This window comes from Bombus flavifrons, chromosome 15, assembly GCF_040668555.2.
Source record: "Bombus flavifrons isolate JBK064 chromosome 15, iyBomFlav1_principal, whole genome shotgun sequence".
Classification (NCBI taxonomy): Eukaryota; Metazoa; Arthropoda; class Insecta; order Hymenoptera; family Apidae; genus Bombus; species Bombus flavifrons.
This window is the reverse complement of record NC_138456.1, coordinates 7,616,309-7,638,736: the sequence shown is the minus strand read 5'-3', so window position 1 is coordinate 7,638,736 and position 22,428 is coordinate 7,616,309. Positions and strand designations below refer to the sequence as shown.

The 22,428-nt window shown below is 43.5% G+C and overlaps 1 protein-coding gene across 5 annotated transcripts in view; it reads right to left on the bottom strand.

Annotated features, from left to right (window-relative positions):
• The window catches only part of Kdm3 (Lysine demethylase 3), a 229,124-nt gene that overhangs the window by 5,823 nt on the left and 200,873 nt on the right, over positions 1-22,428 (bottom strand). For 4 of the 5 annotated variants that reach the window (XM_069129086.1, XM_069129089.1, XM_069129087.1 and 1 more), the window contains exons 9-11: positions 20,170-20,317; positions 3,076-3,462; positions 734-2,914 (exon numbers count right to left, since the gene is read on the bottom strand). In XM_069129086.1, coding sequence (XP_068985187.1) covers positions 734-2,914; positions 3,076-3,462; positions 20,170-20,317 — 2,716 coding nt within the window. The remainder of the gene's footprint in view (positions 1-733; positions 2,915-3,075; positions 3,463-20,169; positions 20,318-22,428) is intronic. The other variant, XM_069129088.1, reaches the window with a different exon arrangement.

The following is a 22,428-nucleotide window of genomic DNA, read 5'->3' as shown; positions in this document are numbered from 1 at the left end:
ACGAATGGTTTAATATAGAGAAAAATAAAAAAGAAGATAAAAAAGATAGTTCTTCTCTCATAAACAACAGAATAATTGAACAAGTTCTCAAAAGTCGAACATATATAACAGAATTCAAACAATCGTTTAGAGGTTAGGTTCCTTTAGTCGCGAATATATATAGAACGAAATCGCTTCACACTTTACCAATTCTATCCACTCAGAGTTATACATGCCGCACGGTCGATAATCGTTCGTAGAGCACATATATCAGCGTCAAAGTTCGAGAAACTCGTGCCAAAATAATTTCATTATATCGTACGGACAACGTTCGAAGACACCTTTCTACTTGTGGCTTGTATTGGCAGAGCAGTATTATCAAAATGGCGGCGAAAGAGGCGGGAAATACAAACGCAACCGTGGCGGGAAATTCGAACGCGCAACTCTGACGCTACGTGGAATTAGCAGCAGACGTAATAATCGTGTACATGCTTCGGCACAATTGAACTACTAATTATACGATAACGATGAAAACCGTTACGAATGATACATCGAAAATCTACATACTACCAGAAAAAGAGCGTAGACATGAATAAAGGAAAGGATGTAGTAGTTATATTCAGAACACGACCTATTTAGAGAACCATGCAAGAATAATGTAACAGACGCTACATTGAGTCACTACAACGAGTCCAAACGACTTCGACGTCCGACTCTAGAAAAGTAATAAGATAGATACGATCCATATAGATACCTTGGGTGGCTTCCTTTTCGGCGGCGACTTCCTTTCCGGGTCGCTGCTTGACGAGTCTTCCTGTAACGTTTTCGTGTCCGTGGCGTGTCCGTTTAACGATTCTTTATTCGCCGATTTACGACTACTTTTGGCAGTGACCTTGCTTTTATTGATGCTGTTCACCGCCATACTACCGATATTGTGAATAGAGTTGACGGCGCTAGGCAAACAAGTGGTGGTCGTATTGCCGGAGACGTTCGAAGAGGTGTCGCGTTCTTTGTTGTTCAACGACTGCGACGGTGCTTGAGAGATGTTCATAGGCAAAGTGACACAAGTACCACTACCTACGACGCCCGTTGTATCTTCCGTCCCATCTTCGCCGGAATGCCTCTGAAGCCAAGCCTTCTTCAGCTTGTGTACGGGATAACTGGTACTGCTGGGTGGTCTAGGTGCGGGACTATTGGATTTTTCGCTATCAACCGTGCTCGGATTGGCTTTGGCGGGCGTGCCGGGAGCACTAGGTGCTGGACTGGGCGCCGTGGAGGGTGCTGGACTGGGAATGGGCGCGGGACTCGGTGCCGCGCTCACCGTCGGATTCAGGGAGCTGACGCTACCCGTACTGGCCGGTCTCACGGAACCATCGCCGCTGGCAGTTCGTGGCGTTGGACTGACCGCTGTCACGGTACGTTCCTGCGTCGTCTGCGTGTTCGACTGGGCCAATAGAGCGACCGTGGTGTTGACGACGGTGGTGATCGAGGTAGCCGCCGAAGCTATCAACGGGCTCGGTTCGCTCACTCTCGAGAGGACCGGTGGTCCGACGCATTGCAACGATAGTGGCTGTGGTTCCTCCGTTCTACGTTTCTTGCAGACTTCCAGCGAGACCGGTTGGCCGGAATTCTCGGTCAACGACGGAGTGGGCGCTTTTCTCTTAGGCGAGCCGGATCTCTCCACTCCGAGATCGAGCGGCTGCGTTTGGAAAGAGGTGTTGATCTGTGGTTGCGCGTGTTGCACCGTCTGACCGGGTTGCTGATGAGGACTCGTGTGATGCGCCGGATGCGCGATGGGCCTGGACAAGGGCGCCGAAGCAGCAGTCGGCGGAGAACCGTGAAGGGGTGGCGGTGGAAGCTTCGCGGCTGGCATCGAGCTGGTATAACCCCTAGGATCGTAGACGGACCTACTGTGCGCGGGCGGCGGCAGAGGTGGAGGCGGCGCCCCGTGATGGTGAGGCACTTGCTGGTAAGGCGAGCTACTGGCCTTCGAGGTGAGAGGTATCGGGGCTGCGACCGCCGGCTCAGAAGCTCTGCAGACCGGCGTTCCGGTCATAATACCCGAATTCGGTTTCCCGTAGATGTGAGGTGGCGCTGGGCTACTGACTTTCGGCTTAGAGCCTGCCGGCGCAGCGTAATGTGATGTCGGTGAGGCCGTGGGCGGATGCGGATGCGGATAAGAATACGAGGACTTGGCAGTAGCGTAAGGTAGGCCGGGTTCCGGCCTGGTAAGATAACGTGGTTCGGGTGGCGATGGATGCGGTGGCTGATGAGGATGTTGAGCGTGCGGCGACTGACGATTGTGCGAATGCGGTGGATGCCCGTGCGGACTGGGTAACTGCGTCGTGGTCGTAGACCCGCTACTGCTTCGGTGATGACCCTGAGGTATGCTCTTCGCCGCCTGTAGTCCGTCCAGGTGGTGAAGATGGTGAGGACTCTGCGTCGGACTTCTGTACTCGTACGGCTTGTGCTGCGGCGGGACCGACTGTACGTTCAGATACGGCATGATCTTCGGACTCGGCGAGTGTTGCTGCGACGTCGGCACTTTCGGAAGCTCTCGACCTTCGTTCTTCACTATCACCGAGCTCTTGTGATCCGGCAATAAAGAAGGAGGATTCTGGAGAATCTCCCGACCGTGATGGTCTCGCTCGAGACCTCCGGCTAAACCGCTTTTACTCGGTAACGACTTGTGCGGTTGACCTACGTCGCTCTTCACCTTAATATCGTGCATATACGGTGATTGTGGCTGGTACGTCGAGTAACTGAACAAGCCGACGTTTGGCTCCACCTTTGGCAGGGAACTGTGCGACGGCCCTACCACCGGTGGTGGTTTCTCGTGAAGACTGCTAACGGGCAGCGACGACTTGGAAGTCCTCGAGTGCGCCGGTGGTGGTGGATAATCGACTTTGCCAGGTACGCTCGACGGTCGAGACACCTGCGCCAAAACAAACCAGAATGACTACCATTAACGCGGTATTACCAATATTGGTATATACCAATCACCGCAGAAACGAACGTTTACGCCGAGTATCGGCGTTAGTGCGCCCGTTCTCTCTCGATCGATCTCTCGATCGTTACAACCACGCGCATACGTACCTGTTGAGTCGGAGGCGCAGTGGCTGCATAATAAGCGGCTCTCTGTTGTGCCGCGACATGGTCCCTGGCCTCGGCTTGCCTGTGCAGTCTCTCAGCCGCGACCAGGTGTTCCCTTATCCCCAGGTTCTCAGTTTCTCGTTGTCGCTGCTCCCTCGCGTCCCGCTCCCTCGCCTCGCGTTCCCTTTCCTCACGCTCGCGTTGCTGTTGCTGCGCGACGGTGACTGGATGCGCCGCCGCCGCACCTGGCCCGGGATGATGATGGCCTACATGCGCTGTCATTGCGGAATGCGGCGTGGCGTGCGTCCTGCTTCCTGGTGGTGGTAATGGGATGAACGTGTTCCATGCCATCGAGGTCGACTGCATGTTTCTCTGCGGAACATAAGACACCTACTTCAATAAATACTGCCAATCAGTTTGTCGGTTTGACCCGGATGATCGTCACGCCCGTTCGCTGTTTCCTCCCTGATATCCGTCACTGTCCACGTGTGCCGGTCAGAGAGACACGAAACGCGATACGCGACTTCTATTTTCGCGTTCGTCGTCACAGTTGCGCGCGCGGGTGCACGCGCGGAAACGCATTCGACACCGACATCCGAGGAGAAAGCAATCTACTATACTCTCGCTGACGCCATCGTCTTAGCAACTTTCCTAATGATATACGATTATTAGTCCGGTAATATTCTATACATCTGTGGGAAATTCGTAGATACAAGAACGCACAGAATGCGCATAGTACGCGAAAATATACAAAATTTCCGAAGTATAGTACTCGTTATAATATTTAGTCGATGAATCAAATTTCTGCTTAGTTGCATTCAGAAAAATAAAAAATTGTAGAAATCCGCAGTTCATGTGTAACACCTCTGTGATGAATGTAAAAATTTCCGTAGTCCGTATTACATATTTTACATTTTTCCTAAGAAATTTCATATCATATCAAATAGATAAATCGCGATCTTTCCGAACAATTGACCGAATATGATGCATATAATTTTCTTAGAAACGTTGTCGATAAAGTAATTAACGCGTGAATCATTTGAACTTATATCGAAGTCAAAAGTTTGAACTGATCAAACCACATTCTACCCGCAGCGTGTGTTCCTCTCGTCGATGTATTTACGCGAGTCTGTTGGAGAGTCGTATCACCAAGATCTCGAGAAGTCGATTGGAAACGTTAACACGACTGGAACTTTCCACGTATATAATACAGTCATCAATCCTATAATAGTAAATCTTATAAATCCAAGAAATCCAAGATTTCCGCTTGATTTGATTCTGTACATATCATTCGATAAATACTCAGAACATCAAGATCGGATCGTTTATAACAGAATACTAATCGTCCAGCTAATTTTATTCCAACTTTTCCTCGAATCGATTTGTCACCATAGTAAGGAAAATCTCTGGCATTGGTATTTTTCTACGATTAATCAAGGCCAGACCATCGAGTCACCAGATAAAATTTATCAACGACGACAATCCAGACGATCAGGAGGAGAGAACTAGAATGAACGACCATTTATGAAGAGAGAGGAAGGGAGAGAAGGAGGAAGGCTTTAAGTAGCTTGTCACGAACAGGCCGCGAATCTAATTATGGCCTCATCCTAGAAGAAGGTTTACGATGCTAATCGAGCCGTGTGCAAATGTCAACTCACGTGGACTGTTTGCTCGTTGTTCGCGTCATCTTTACCTGCGCGTATTTCTACCTTCTATGTACGTTCGTGGTAATCACAATTTCGTGACTTCTCTAAAGTTTCTTTCACCTGCTATCACGACACACGCATTTGCCCGCGAAAGGGAGTCGAAGCTTTCTCAAAGGTATCGAGCACATCGATTATCGCCAGGATGTGAACCTGCATCGCGACAAAAAGACACATTTGCATCTGACGAAGAGTGAATTACCGATGTGTCATTGAAGAAGCATGTTCGCGTTTATCCAAAGGCAAGAAAGCGGCTCGAAGATCTGCTGGCTGGGGAACAGCGGACAGAACAGCGAATAGAACGAAGATCGACGATACTCGGTGGTATTCTGTTGATCGCGTGGAACGCGTCTGACCCCGAGCCTGTATCAGCCGAGATTGTACCCGTGTTTTGTCCGCGTAGGAGCATTATACGCGGTTGCGTTTTGTTCACGTATTGCATTCCTGACAAAAGGTGCAGAGCGGGAGAGGAGACCGAACAAAAGCTCGTAAAACGCTCGTTAAAAGCACGAGACACGCGCGAGCCAGTCGACAGAGAAAGGAAGAGGAAGGGAGGCGGGTGTTGCAGACCGAACCTGAGAGATTGCGTTTAATAAAAGCCAGAACACGGCATTCAGGCTCAATCAGGCACAGGGACTGGCTGCTATTGGTTCGTTGACTTTCTCTTCCTCGACTCTTAACCACTGACGCTTAATCTGCTTTTTGTTCCCGGCGAACGTGTTAGCCTCCCAACTCTCCTCTTTCTCTCTCTCTCTATTTTATTTCTCCTTCAAGTCGTGCTCCAAATGATTACAGATCGAGTATCAGAGAATAGTCTATTATTAGTACATGCACGCTTTACGAGATGGAACTTTTCACGCACGATGACTCCTCTCTAAATATTTATAGGATATAGCAGGGTTGCTCGAAGCTGCTGCGAAGCATCGACGTTTTAAAATTCAACCTTGAACTTTGCATCGAATAATCAGACTCGTGTACACGATAGTTACAAGTATGTGTCAGCTAATCCATTTATTGTAACATTTGCATACTGGTTAATTAGGTTCATGTATATTAAATTTTCTATAATTTATTAATTTCCTTTTAGTCGTTCTATTAATCATGGTCCGGTGGTGATGGCGATGACGCGAGACGCGTATACAGAGTCGACACTCACGACTCTCGTCTACGAACGTCACGCTTTTTAAACGTGCACCAATTTGCCCGTATTTCGCAACCGGCACGGATGTATCGCGCGAACTCCGCGTCCTAACGAGCGCAACGATTCATGCCGTGCGAGCAAATCTAGCTGGCTTGAGTCATCGCGTTCCTACTTCCTAAACGAGCTACCGCTAATGTCGACGATGCGTATCGCGCAAGAAACATTAGTCTGGCTACTGTATATCCGTTAAGCGAATCCAAGCCGATCGAATTCTCTTAATCGATACACGATAGACGATAAGGAGGATAACGTTAAGTTGGTCGTTTAAATTTCGTTAACTGATATCGATGGTGGTTGCTCTCTGTTGTAGAAAAAATTTCGGTGTGACTTATAAAAATGCTATTTTATTGTTCAAATAAAGCTAACGATAAGGCTATTTATTTAAGTATACGACGTATAATAACATACAGTAACATAATGTACGAAACGATAATAATAAAATTATTTTGAGATAGTTGGAATAAGAATAAAAACAGTGTTGTCGGAGAGTGGAAAATCTCTGGCGACCGACTGTATAAAACGAATATATAGTTAGAGGTAAAGAAATCGATGTTCGATCGAGGCTTTGAATTCCACGATGCACCTCCGTAGACAAAACACGTTACTCGAATCGCGACGAGATCGAAACGTTAAATAATACGATCGAAAGCGAAGGACTATCGTGGAATATTCCACTTGTAACACGCGGCGAAAATAACACCACTCGCATTGCAAATGACGGCAAAAGAACATTTCCTCTACTGTGCAAACTGCCTTTGAATTACAAGCAATCAACGATGACAGTCAAGTTTGCGTAGCATCATTAATCTCGCGGACGAAACTTCTCGATAAGAAAGAAACGAAGATCGTAACGACATCCACGCAACTTTTTCATTCCAAGACTTAACGATACGAATGTTGAACGGAAGAGGAATATTATCATCGTTCCGGTGAACCAAGCAGCGTATCAATTATGTAATCACACGCGGCTCTTCGGTGATAAAACTCCCACGAACTTCCACAATGACATTTACGCGGCGCAAATAATAGTAGAAAGCTCGTTTCGTTTCTCTCTTCTTTACGCTTTCGATTCGTGTTACGTCGATTATCACCGATCCAGCACATTTCAATTCCATTTTATTTATCCGCGCGCTCGCTAATGATGCCGAAGCTGAAAACGTTTAATCGCCACACGATCGCCGCACGATCGTTGAATTAAAATCGTGCGCGCCATCGAGGCCACTTTCGTTAACTGGCCCAATCGAGCCGAGTGTTGAGTGTATCGAAAGAAATAACGGCATGAAGGAGATGGGACGCCAGATTAAAACGCGCATTTCCATCTCTTTGTTTCTCGCTTGTTTCCTTTCCTTTTCTTTATTTATATACAGGGTGGTTGGTAACTGGTGGTACAAGCGGAAAGGGGGTGAATTCTATGCGAAAAAAGAAGTCGAAAATATAGAATAAAAATTAAAAAAAATTTTTCTTTTTAATTTTTCCATCGAGACAACGATCTACAGTGAGATCCGTTATAACGTACCGCAGGCGTACCGAGCGAAAATTCAAAGTCGATTTTCTCGAAAACAAAGCCTCAAACGAAAAATTTTTATTCTATATTTTCGACTTCTTTTTTCGCGTAGAATCACCCCCTTTCCGTTTGTACCACCAGTTACCAACCACCCTGTATATTCTCCGATTGTATCGCTAGACATTTGAAATTATGAAACGCAGCCATTGACAACGTTAACGATATTTCTTTAAGCAAATCGGAACACTGTGCAGTCGATATTCCGGACACGTTTGACATGTCGTGCTGTTTTTAAAAGGCCTACAGTCTTTCAACCTGACAGTCTTCATTTTCAATCATACAAGACTACACATTACAACACACATTTTAAAAATAACCCCTAATTCCAGCTCAATGGGATTAAAATAGCACCCTGTCGTATTCGAATCTCGGTTTCTTTCATTTCCCCTCAGCCCCTGGCCCAGTGTCAGCACTATGATATTCGAACGTTCATTATTTATCACGGAGCGAACAGGCTATCAATGCGGGGGTGGACTGGTACAAAATAGGGGTTCGTCGTAGCCGATGAACGAAGTAAATCATCCACAGTTATAGCTCATCCCCTCTCGCTTCGATTAATCAATTCGTCGATTTACCCGTCCGACCCCGAAACGAACTTTCTTTCTGTCTCGGCCGACTGAAATTTTAATGCCAGGAATTATGGGGCTCTGGCTTTTCATTCGATACTTGGGAAAACGTTGTTCGTTCGCTGACCGAGAACCAACTTATTGATAAAAAAAAAAAAAAAAACAAAGCGTGCAAGTAAAAATTATTAGTAAAATTATTCAAAGCTCTTGGAGACGTAAATTGTAATTTTGCAAAATACTTATCGCAATCGGTCATCGAACGACCTCAACGGATATATCGGGAAAGTCGACAAATATTTGTCGTTCGCAATAGTCCAACCGAGTTTATCGACAAAAATAAGACTGGACGTTATCGCGCTCATTTTACGCCGGTCTGAAATGAATGGCGAGCACCAATGATTATAGAGTTGAAGATGATAAACGATTATTTCCCTTCGTATTTTTATCTCGATGCTTCTTATTCGCTAATTAATTCGAATACGGACAGATAAGCCGATAACGTGTTTATCACCATAGGTAACCATATAAATAATTCGCTTGCTTTTAAATAAATAACACGACTGAAATGAACTACGCGTACATTAATCTATTCACCGAGGAAAACACGTCAAGTAAACACACGAATTCCTATTGTTTAACGAGCTGCTTTGTTTTGGCTGAAATAAATTATATCTCTATGAATCAGTGTGAAATTCTGTTATATTTATTGGTTATAAAGATAATGAAGAAATTATTAATTATACGGCAAATTCCTCTCAGCCAATTATTACATCACACGACGAAAGCAACGACTAGAGTAAGAAATCGATATAGATCTACTTTACAGTAAAGCTTCATCTCATCCGTGTTATCAATCGAGTCGACAAAACATTTCCACAAAAAGTCACGATAAGATAGCATTGGCAGGCTATTATCGGGTTCTACTGCAAACACTCGGATAAAGAAAATCGTAATCGAACGCGTGACCAAAAACATTTTGCGTGTGCGATACGTACTTGTATATCGTCCGCTTTACAAAGGTCGACACCATCTTTACGGTACAAATATTAGCGTTCAAATTTCAACCTGACCGTGACTAAATATTTTTCTGAAACCTGAGAAACAGATGAACGAGGGAAACAAAAAATTAGACAAATAAATAAGAAGCACACGAGTTGGAAACGACGCGAACAGTCATCGAAAGGAGTTCTAGCGTTAAATTCAAAGCCGCGTGGATTGTTTGCGAATAACATAGCGAAACGCTATCTTATCGCGACAGACGGGCCAAGAAACGTATTTATATTTCCAGCAAACAGATAGCTGGTGAGATGATAGGAGATAAGGGAGAAGGAACCGGAGCCAAGTAGATCTTTTTACACCTATAGTCAACAGCCGGCAAGCCGATAACCACACATTTAGTAATATTTGAGTACAGTTAACACGGTTGATTCACGTTGTTTACGAAGCCACGATGGGCCACGCACGAGATAACGATCACGTGAATCGACTATCAGGAATCTAGCGAATTCGCGCAATCGGATACGAAAGCTTTCAATGAGCCTCGTTCCTCGACTTCCAATGATATCGAATAAGGAAAAAGAGATAGAGGGTAATGGAGGAGAATACGAAAGAAACTTTTCGCGGAATCGCTCGCGAATAGGTAATCGACAGAGTAGAAGAAACTAAGAATGAGGAAGAGATTCGAAGAAAAGTTCGCGGGACGCCGATTGAATTAAGCATTAGATCGAAGGCTGGCATTTTATAGCTGGAGTTCTGCATACTCATCGGGTTAACACGCCATGTTCACGAATCGATTTTATAGAGCCCGACATACATTTAACTTTTACGTAGGCAACGTAGGTCAAAAAATGCCTATAATATTTGAAGCTTTAATATTCGAAACTTTTGCAGACAGTTTAACCTACAAATATCAAAAGAAAATAAAAAGTTTACCAGAAAGTAGTGAATCCAGGTTTGAGAATGGAAAATTTCGAAAATATGGCTGACAGACATCGGTAGCTAAAGCTGAGGAACATAGATAGACGAAGAATCAACGAAGGATAATTCGATAAGGATTACGTTCGAACAGGAACTAAAAGTTTTCGAGGGAAGAAGTTAGCTAACAGATGCGAGGCATATTTGCCGGAATCGCAGCGGCGCATTAAATTTCAGACGAGCTACGTCAAACGACTATAAGAGAGCCACGATAGCAAGTTGCTGACGCCGCTGCGGAGAAACTACTCTCGAGGTTTCCTATGTACGTGCCTGGTCAGCAAGCGATGGGACTTGCTGACTGTTCGCATTTCTGTCTCTCCCCCGCGGACTCGGGCGTAACCACGTTTCGCTCCGTCGAATTGAAAGGCAATGCTTAGAAAACGGATTGCCCGACGACACGAAGAGCAAAGAAGGAGCATGATAACAGACATGTCGGCAATTTTCAAACTCTTTTCTCTCGCTTTTCAACGGTTCTATCAGCGCCATTAAAAGGACGTAACAATAGGGATGACTGGAAGATCTTTCGACAGTTGCTTCTTTTTAACAAGGTGCGTTTCAACTAGAAGATTCTGACTAACTATCCTTTGTAATCGTCGTGATAATATACAACCTTTAAACAACAAATATATACACTAGCATATACAGTAACCTCTAAACATATTGCCACTACACCGTTAACAAACGATTTAAATTTATAATCGAACGATTCCATAAGAAAGTTCTAGCTATTTAACCTAACGTATCACTAATTACTATACTTTAATTAAATTTTCATATCGATACTATACCACCACTGTGCTGTCCGTACAATCGACTGTTTCATTATTTCTTCTCTTTTTTTCTCTCCTCCATGAATACCATCGCTGTTCAGTTAAAAAATTACATTCCACAAAAGAAACCACTGTTCTCCTCGCATCTTAACGAAATCCACGATTCAACGTCTTCGCTTCAACTCTAACTATGCCTCGATCCTCATTCAGTTTCTAATCCAGTCAAAATACCCAACAGCATCGTGACCGTTCGTCTTCGTTCTCACCTGACCCCACTCTTCGACTCCGAATAATCGGTAATCTTTTCAAAGACGAATAAACCCGTCGACAAATAAAATCATCGACGAAATTATGCGCAGGTGAATCTATCGGCCGGATAACGCATCCGGCCGCGCGCGCACGAGCGCGTTTATCGTTTCATGAATTATTTATTCGAGGTCGTGCACGCGGTCCGCTCTCTCGCATTCCCCTCCTTCATTTCAACGTCTGTTATTACTTGCACGCCGGTTTTCGTGCGTGGTGTGCTTTTAGAAACGAGATCATTTCAGGCCGAATGCCTGCGGCGACCTGTCTCTGTCACGATTTATTTCCCAATTATGAGGATCCTCCAACCTAGGGGACAGACGAGTCTCCACCAGCCAGACACAAAAGGATGCAAAGGTTCCAAACGGATCACCGACCTGCTCTTTCACCATTGGCTATCCCTCCAATGTACGATTTTTCATCCGCTTTCTTTTTCCTATCCAAAACCACCGACCTATTTCTCTCACAGACTTTCAGAAGCAAATTCTCGACCCATGAAAATTATTGTACTGTCCAACAATAGCGTCTGACGTTTTACCAACATCCAGTGTATCCAGTGAGACGACTGCGACGTTTATAAGTCCACGGGAAGTTTGGTTGTAACGTTGTACAAGATTTCTGACATATGCTACAAAATGTGACATGTTCAAAATGTAACGCGATAAAATTTCCACAGTTTCACAGCGCGTTATTAATATTGGATTATCAGAGTGTACTTGCAATATGTCCCGGAGACGACGATTTAAGAAAAGAAAGACAACCGCGGTTAATATAGTAAAACCTATTAGATCGTTGAGTATCTTTCTTTCGGAAACGTGTTTTTCACAACACTGCACCTTCGTATAAACGTGAAAGCAAGTCTGTGAAATGTCGCGGTATTTATCTCAACAGAACAAAATGAGTCGTACGTAATTCGACGAACATAAAACAAAAAACGTTGAGCGTCTATTATTCCCTCACAAAACGATTGAAACTTTCCGGACAACCTAATACATAAATATAGTACCGTAAATTATCATCAGAATTAAGCCATTATTACGCTATCTAAACACCAGAGAGACGTTTCATCTCGTTTGACGAACCATTCGATGAAAATTTGAATTAACATAAACATGGGTTAGCTGTAGCACGACAGGGACGGTGGTATCAGGATCAGAGACCGCTGCATCGATTCGGTATGTTCACGAGGAGATGCGCGCGTGTACGGTGAGACAGAGAGGATTTATGAGAATAGCTTGCCTACAGAGGAATACCGTGGTAGTCCCGTGAGTTCAGGGCACGTGGTAATTAACTTTGCACTGGATTAGAAGGCGTGGGTACCGAGCAAATTTACAACGAACGAACAGAGGCGGTTCTGTGCTATCAAAGTCGAAGAGACACGAAGAGGAAGAGTCAGATGGAACTCGAAGCGGCGCTTTTCAGCAGGGAAATAGGCCCACGAGTGTGGCGCGTCGAGCTCGTCATCCTCCTCTTCCACGAGCGCGTTAGTTTCTTCGATTCGCTGGTTGTAGAGCGCGTTCTTTCGTTTAACGAGCTTACCATGCCAGTCCGCCTATTTTCTTTCCTCTCTTTTTCGATTCGCCTTTCTGTTTGCGTGATCGATCGACGTAGTTAAGGCTATTAGCCGATGAGAATCGAAAACGGAATTACGTTCGTACCGTCTATGGATCGACGTTCTAAAAACCTAGCAACGTAAGTATCATAGAAATTGAGGAGTTTACAGTGAAAATAAATCCTGTTAAATCTTCCGACCTTTTCACACAATAACGTGTTTGACTGATTAGCAACAAACTCTTACAGTACGATTGTCGTAAGACAGGATCTACACGCTTTGTCCTCGCAAATCGCTTGGAACGTGCGTTACCTGTACCTAAATTAATACAATCGTATCGCAGTGTGAAATATTCCGGGAACTGCAAAAAGCGTAGAAATAACAAACAGCGTCGGATGTAAAGATAGACTTGAAGTACATAAATTGAAAGTAAGGTTAAATTGTCAGACGAAATGAAATTGTTTCTTAGTTGTTGTTGAATGAAAATTGATGAATTGTCGAAGCTATATATCTCATCACAATAAACCAGTTGCCAAAAGCGAGTCGAGTTTTATTTTTGCTTGAAATATATTTAACAAAACCTAAGGATGCCAAAGTGTATTCTACTGCTCTCGTCGCCAGCCTATTATTATCTATTAACATCGTAAACGAAACTCCTCGATTGTTTAAAAAATGAGAGCGTGCGACGCATTTCTTTCGAACGAAGAAATAAGCACGAGAGTCGGCCACGACAACACACGGCTAGCCTCGTACATTTTCATTTCTGCGACTTCCTCGCCGACTTCCTTCGCTGCAATATCGCGTTGCACAATACACAGCACGTGAATAAATGGATGTTCGAGTTTCTCCTGATCTAGATAACCGTTGCTGCTTTTTACTTTCATGCCTGACCAACGTACGATATATCAACGGATTAAATGGCCGGCCAGTCGCCAAACCACGGGTTCGACGTTTACGCCATTGAATGCACGCCTATGAATCACTCGAATGTCATTCATTCGAGGAAGAAAGTCGTAAGGGAAACATCAGGCGTTTTGAAGAAAGAAAGACTGCACCACGCGTGTCTGCACACGAGAAGACGTATGCGACCGCCTATACAAGAAATTGTATATCTTCTAAAAAGTAGTATTATTATTTAAACGAAGTATAGACAACGTGGATATTAATAAAATTCTTCGTTCATAATATTATTGCAAAGTTCTTGGTTTCAGTATAGAAATTACAAACCAGGCGCTGAAATTCTGTAGCATTTTATTTGAACAAAAAATAGACGATTTTTGTAAGTGGCTATCTAGGTCGTATTTATAAACTAACAGATATTCATAGGATTCGTAGGAATTTTTACTTTGTTCGTTTCGAAATACGCGTATCTATTTTACACGCTTCTCCATGATTTTTCTGATCCCGTGCATCTGGTAGCGTGACGAGTATGCGTAACCTCGACCAATTACCGCCACCGTAATCCCCACTAATTAATCCGCGTGATTCACAAGGAAGTGCGTTCGGGTTTATCGTGCGTTTAGAAATAATGTGTTCCAATTAGAAGTTTCGTCCCTCGCGCAACCGTAACTCGATACCATAACGGGCGAGATTAACAGCTGAATACGTCAACTTGGAGTTATGGCTCTTCGAACGAGAATTTCAAATTAACACGCTGTTCGTTGCAACACTGTGTCTCTATCCAACTAGCATTTTAGTAGGAAACAAATTCTATCAAAAATGCTTCAAAAATGCAATTTGTCAGACACGTAAAATCTATTGTAACATCAATGATCGTATGTAATAAAAATAATAAACGATCGAAATATGAGATTTGAAATCATGGAAGGAAGAAAAAAGCAACATTTTTATCGTACTATCCACTTTAATTCGGCTTTAAACGTATCGATGAGAGAACCGTACACCGTAAGAGAGAAAGATAGTATTGTCGTAGCACGAAACACCATCGAGTTCTATTGTTGCGTACCGTGCAGTGCATAATTAACGACCTTCGTGCCGATCGAGTTTTGCATTGCAAATACCACTTGGAAACGCTAAGCGCACACCCTGGCGTCTCTCTCGTCACATAAATAAACCAACACCGCGTGCATGCGCGCTAGTCGTGTTGCTACAATAAACACCGTGAAAAGTATCGCGATCGAGATGAATCGCCTTATGCTGTTTGTTACACCAGATCGTTATACATTTAGAAATCTGGAAGCACTTTCGATAGACGAACGAAGATAACGTTCGCAAAAAAAAAAAAGAAGAAAAAAATATAAAATATCTCGAGTGCCCTATCTTCCTATCTTCGAGAGTGGTTGAAACGCTTCTCTTCTACGTTCTGGGACAAGTGTGTTTAAAATTCCGTAGAATGTTTCTACTAAATTTAGAAAATTTCGCAGAACCTGCGTTGGATGAAAGAAGCGTTTGTTTTACTTTCTAGTTGAATATTTTCTGAAATAATTCTGGAAATTCTACATTTCGTCGACTGTGTCAAGTTGAAAGAGTTAACTGAGATAAGAGAACGATAAAAAGTTTCAAAAAATCTCACCGATAAGGATAAATAAATAACTCGTTACTTTTTATATTCTGTTCGATATGAAAATTCCCAGGTTTGCATTCGAATAGCGACCTACATAATAGAAGGATGAATTTATTGAGCGACCTAATACCTGAACCGACGCAGGCTGTCGCCACGTGAGATCGTAGAAAAGAACGGAAAGAGTACGAACTCGTATGAAGCTGCAAATAAAAGCTGCTGCGTACAAAGAGAGAGAGGCAAAGGCAAGCTTTTCGAAACCTGTAGGAATCGTCGACGAGCGTAAAATCCAGCCGACGTGCATAAATCAGAGGCCGAGTTTTCCATCGTGACAGCCTTCAAAGCGGCCCAGAAAACGTATTTCTTTCCAAGCTCGTGTCCGTTCTCGCGGAACGAACGGCGTACGTTTCGCTTAGAAAAAAGAAAAAGAAAAAGAAAAGACTAGCAACAACGGTTTCAACGCAACCAAAGAAAAGAATTTATCGCTGCGTACACACACACCATTTCTGGCATTGTTATCAATCGTACCAGATATACGTTATCGCGGTGCAAACAGAACGACAACGGTCGTTCTCTCTATTCCTCGTAAATTTCCCAAGGTCGCAGACCTCGTTCGTCCAACCAGCTCCCTTTCAACCCTTTTTATTGGGTCACTTTCGATCCAGTTGCATCTTTCTATCGTTAGAAAATTTCTTAATTTCGGCGAAACGTGAATAAGTATTTTTAATCTGAGTGGAGTAACGAACAAGGAAACGTTATCGATAAGCGTGACCAACCGTTTCCATTTTAGTGCAACGTGTCGATCGTAAAATGAAATTTGAACTCTTTCGTCCGGAAAGGAAAGCAAGATCGCAATCTGCACGGACGAAACGAAAGTAAGCGTGACAATCTGTACTGACCTACCAAACGATCGTCTGAAAGCGCAGGGGACCCTTTTAAATCCTAATTCGTAGATCCACGTAGCCTTGGCGAGTGTTTAAAATGGCAATCACGTCGAGCACTGATTCACAAACAACGGTATCATATCCTCTGCCAGCAATGTATATCACACGCGAAAATACGGCTGAAGCAGCGTTTACCTTTAGCCGAATAAGTCGATAAATACGGCAGAAAAATTTATCGAGAGACTCGTGTCGAGCCGCTGAATCGTTCGAGTTTCTCTTGACGACTCTGACTCTGACGAATCGATCGACGAAACCGTCCCCAGCTTCGAGACACACACTCGTTCGCGCACGCTATATCTGAGAGGCGAAATGGAAAACACTTGGCCGATAGCGCCGTTATCGTGATTTATCTATACACGACGCGACTAAGAGAAAAAAAAGCAATTTATGGAGGAAGTTGAATCGAATGGTATTTACGCGTAACATGAGACCGTGACTCATACATTCGACGAAGAACCGTCCAAGCGAGACGAAAGCCAGCAAAGGACTGGCAGGACATTTTCGTAAGATGGGAGGGCAGGTAGACCCCGCTGGGCCCTAACCTGAAATGATCCTCATTGGTTTATGCACCCATACGAGTCCGCAATGCGTCCCAGAGGATCTCAACTTCCTTTCTAACTTTCCTTTCATTCAAGAATTCAGACGGGGTCGAAAAACCGTTTCGTAGGTTCGTTACCTCAATCCTCATTTATAACCAAATTGAAGAATCCTAGGAACGTAATTCAACGAACAAAGGAACAAGTACCTAAGTAGACATTTGTTTTGTTTACTAAATATTAAAGTGTGTACAGTCCCCTGGTTTCCATATCCTTTATTGTGTCAATTTTTGCATTCTCAAATTACCTAGAATTACCTATATCCGCGATGTAATTACGATACTGATCAGAACCGATTGGAAATAAAACTTGTATAATGTTCGATAAAGAATATTCCTTGAAAAAGATAAAGTTTCGATTTGTCTAATATAGCTTCCAGGAGTTCCAAGCTCGTCATTATCATCGTTGCGTAAGATTTCTTTAGTGAAATTCAACGCGGAACGAGGCGTACAAGATTCAACAGCTGTTGGAAAAGTTTCACGTCATCGAGCGTACACATTCCAACGAAATCAATAGTAGGTCTGCGAGCCGACTTATACGGAATTACGGAACATCGAAACAGAGAGGCGGATAATCGAGTACGTTGATAGACGTCGTAAATATAGGTATATGGGTAATATTATGCATAATGCATACATACATGTATTACGAAAGAATGTTACTGGTTAAGAAACCAAGAGAAAGAGGAAATGAGAAACGCTGCAAAGCAGCCAAGCAGGAAAGTATACAGAGCGCGGGGCAGGTTTTGGGTGACTGTCAGGGCTGTAACACGCACAAAAGGCAGGTGCTGGAATGCATTGATTGCCTCTGCCCCCTCTCGGCATTCCGTTGCCCAGCTCGTATCTGTTCTGGGAACACACCCTTCTCTCCCAGGGAAACGCACGAGATCCTGAATCCCCGGGAGAACGTCATCTCCTGGCTGCTTTCAGATTATCCCTCTTTTCCCGACACGAGTCCACCCTCGTTCAACCACCACGCTCGTTTTGCCCTCCAGTTTCTTTCTCTTCGTTTTGTTTCCGAATGTCTTCCTGTGTGTGCGTCTGTATGTGTGTGTGTTCTGTAGGATCATACAGATAGATTAAATTTGAATTGCTTTAGATTATAGCGGTTATCCGAGTCCCGTTTAGCCCAAGTTCCCTATTTTATACGAGGTACTTTGAACCTTACCATAACTTCGTCCTTTATTCTTTCTCTTTCCCTTTTTTTTTTTTTCTCGAAATTTTAACACGAACAATACGAAAGTGTAATTTGTGCGAAAACAGCTAAACTTTCAACCGATCAAATAACGAATTAAACCTAAATACATATTACGACATGGAAACTTTCATATTCAGGTAACGATTTTCAGTGAAAATTTATTACCTAACTTACGACTTAATCGTAAGAGTTTACGAACGTTTCTTTCCTCCGTGCGAATTGGGAACAGCAGATGCTGTGTAATTTGAAAGTGTCGAAAACTTGAACAAATTTTACGGGACGGTGTAACAGAACAGGCGTCTCGGTTTTCGAAAATTTCTCGTTACCACGGCGCATCGAATACAAAGTTGGTTGAAAATTCCGCAAACGGAATTTCGAACAGTTGCCGAGCCGAGGCTGCGGTTTGCGAGCGAAATACCCGCTTTCGGCGAGACAGCGGGTCGATTCAGTGCGGTGGTAAATGCGCTAAATTGTTTGCACGAACAGTTTCGGAACGAACTTCCGTGGCTATTCGCATTTGATTCGGCCCAGAACTCGCTGCTCTCTGAACAGCGTTGCTATTCCGCTTGCAAATTCAATAATCAGGTCGATTCGTTAACTTTTCAATCCCATAGCGTCACGAACTCGCTCTTTCATTCCTATCGCGACTACTTTTTAGCCAAACTATAGATATACGCACTTATTCGTTATTCTTATCTTTCCAAGATAGCAAATCTTCATATTTTCTTATCCTTATCTGTGTTGCCAAGACAATGGTATTTCACAGAAATCTCCTTCTAAAATTTTGATTGTATATTTGCTAATTATGAATATATATATTTAACTATCTTGCCAAGTATATCACACGCACGAAAATGTCCAAATTTTGAATCATATTATCCATGATTATTATTGTAAATCTCGTTTGTAAATCAACAGAAACATGTCTGTTTTTTCAAGCGTTCGAAAGTTCAACGGCGCGATACAAATTTTCCATCTCACTAAACGAATCTTATTCTCTGTTCCCACGAGTTGTTCATCGCTAAAAGGATTAATCGAAACGCTCACGCTCGACACGCAACTCTAGTTCCCTGAAAATAGTTCCTCGGGCAAGGATCGAGAAATTACGATAAACCAGGCTGGATTAAGCTTAGAGCTGTTTTGCCGTCGACTTGAAATTCCAAACTTCCCTCGCGCGTTATCCTACGGAGAACAATTCCGTGATTTCTTTCCCTTAGCACCGACAGTCTCAGCGTTAACAGCAAATTGACGAACACGAATCGCTTCCATTCCATTCGAACATCTTACTTGGAAATTCGCAGCGACTTCCGTGGAATGCCGGTGCAAACAAGTGGCTGCTAGGAGTTCTCAGAATTTCCGAGACGTCGCCCTTGGACGTTGCTTGCATAATCGAGCTCGACCGTTAAATATTTAACGTCGGTTCTTTAGCTAAACGCGCGATAAAAATATTTCTACCTTTCCGGTTGCGAGTCGCCCGCGCGGCAACAAGGAGGCGCGACAAGTGACGCATCGCGATGTCCTCGTTAGCACCGAGATTGTTTGACTTTCGGGGTCGCGAGAAACTTAACTTAAACTTCCGGGATTCCTAGTCTATGTATCGTTCGAGCTTTGCTCGATTCTATTCGCTTTGAAAAGATTAAGGAAAAGAAACGAAGGTCTTGGGGTACATCGAGTTTCTTATTTCTTTTCTTTTTTTTTTTTTCTTTTCCTTTTTCTGTAAGATACGAAGGATACGGAAAAGAAACGCGATGACCATTACAATAAAAATATTGTTTTAACGTTTAATTCCTTTGGTTTTAGTATTCGATATAAAGAAATTGCATTACTCTTACTGTTTCTAACGCAGGCTTTACAATTCGAAAATTTCAAGAGATATTTTTAGAGGTAGAAACGCGAGAAATAAGCGAGGAGAACAACATAGTTTGATATTTTTGGATTCCACTCGACAAAGACTAATATTATAAAAAAAGAGTCTGGAATTCGGTATGCTTGGAAACGAAATTCAAGCCAAGAAGAGAGAAAAAGATAGAAGCAGAAGAAATAGCAGGGCGAAGCTGGTGGAGCAGATCGGTTGCTTAAAGACGCGCATAATATCGAAGATTTTTTGTCGAGCATCTGTTAGACACGCTGCTCCAACGTTGGAGAAGCCCGGAGGTCGTTAAAAACACGCGCAACGGAGAAAAACAAGCAGTAAAGGCTGACTAACCTTTTGTTGTGCCAGCCTGAGGGACTCTTCGAAGTGCTTGTGAACTGCCTGCTCGGTGGCCCTTTGCTTCTCCAGCCTCTCTCTTTCCATCTTGGCCTCTCTCTCGCGTTCACGCTTCTCCAGCCGGGCTTCCGCTTCTCGCCGTTCCCTGAAACGCACACAAAAGTTTCAAGGTTACACATCATTCGATCCAGAACATGCCCCGAACAAGCTTTCCAGGCTCGGTCAACTTCTTTCCTCGATTATTTTTATTCCATTGCTTCGATCGATCGACATTTTTTTTCAGAATTTCCACCGACACTGAAAATAAGTTTCGCAGAAGTTGGCATTCGAATTTACCGCAAACGAGAATAACAAACATAAGAGGGCCTGAAGCGTTTGAATTCCTCTGCGGTGTGTCACGACGAGGTACAAATTGTTGAATCGCGATAAACTGGAAATGCTAATTGGCTGATGGATCCTTGGCTTCGTCAATCGCGATTTACGATAGAAGAGAGCTCGTCAAGAGAAGGGCAGGGAGTCGGTAGATGATCCTGGTATTAAGAACACTATGTTTAATTTATGCAAGTGCAGGCAAACGTTTTTCCGTTGATTTACATCCATACGCCGCACGTGGATTTAATTTAGCTATCTAAACCCGATGGGAAAGCGGTTCTTATATCGCTAAATATTACTGTTGCGAGCATTATTATTAGACTGCGGATATTTCTATACTTAGCGGGAATTTGTACACCTATCGAAAAACATACAGAATTTATACACAAGAACATCGAAGGTAAGATGATACCAATGATATTAGACAGACTCTGTTTTGTATAGAAATCGAAATTTACATAAATGCTCGTAGTCTAATCGTTACAGACGATATCATCGCTACATTCTACGGTTGCTTGCATTTTTTCTTAGAAAGTAACTTTGAATGAAATAATGGCAAGCACCGCTACCATTCTACCAAAGTTTCTCATTGTCTTCTCGAAACTTCCGCGTCACGAGGCACTCGTAAATAAGGCAAACATTAGGTTGGAACATGGACTGACACGTGTTTGCAAAATGCAGCGGTAAACATCTGTGTAAGACGCGAGCCTATGAATCATACATGTGACCTGCAATGCCCAAAGGTTAGTTGTTCGGTCAACGATGAGACTGATTTTTCCCTGACTTTATTTCACTTCGCCAACACCACATATCGATAAGTAAGCTAGGTATGTGTACACAGAGAGGATTTTTTAAAACGCACTCGTTTACGCGTGTTCGTGCACGCAGTCGGTCCGTTTCAATATTAAAATAGTCGCGATAATAATGCCGACAGTGGCTGGCGTGTGTATCGTGACTTTTTAACAGGCTTAGTCAGATAAGCATTCATTAATGCTTGCGCAAGTTATTTATATAGTTACGTGCGCAACGCGCGTGTTTATCTCGGTCCTCGGTCGGCAGACCTTCCAATAATGCGCGCGTTGGATCCGCGCGATAAATGCCTATTCGCTTGTTCTACCTTGCTATTTTTCACGCACTACAGTCTACACAGCAAAATATACTATTTCCTCGTGACGGTTATAGAGGCCTCCTCCCTTCCTCCGTGAGACCTCTTTTCTCTTCGTAGTCGTGGGATCTATCGTTATCGTTGTTTCGAACGGAGGAGGTTATCTTTTATCGAGCTTCTGTTTGCTTCGCGACTATACTCCGACGAAACCCACTCTCCGCGCCCTTTGCACCGAGCGCAGGCTATTCCATCTTTCGCGCATTCATAAATCAACCAGGGTGTTGGAGTTTCGTATTATACGATGAGAAACGAGCGTTCGTTCTCTTCTAATATAAATGAACTTTTTCATGGTTTAATTTTCTTTATAACCTGCACACTTTTTTTCATTCGTATTTGCCAGTCGTTAACATCTAAAGTCGTTCGAGTCAACGACTATTATTTTACGATTTTACAATTTGTAATTCCTAGTATTTACTTTGAAACCTTTCGACCAGATTACCAAATGTATGTCATTATTTTTCTAATGATTCGTTTAGGACAGTTATCGGTAGAACGAGAATGTTAGTCGAACCTTTCTCAAGTAGTCAGAATAAGCATTGTAAAATGAATCAGCACTCGGAAAATCAAACGTAAAATCAGGAAAAGCGTAGTCAGTACAGAGTACAAGTATCTACTCGTGGAAAAGCCCAGCTGACCAGGAAACCGTGCGAAGGCGGTCGAGCCGTGACACGACAATAGTGTGCTGAGAGTACACACTACGCACTGGTATTATTAATGCG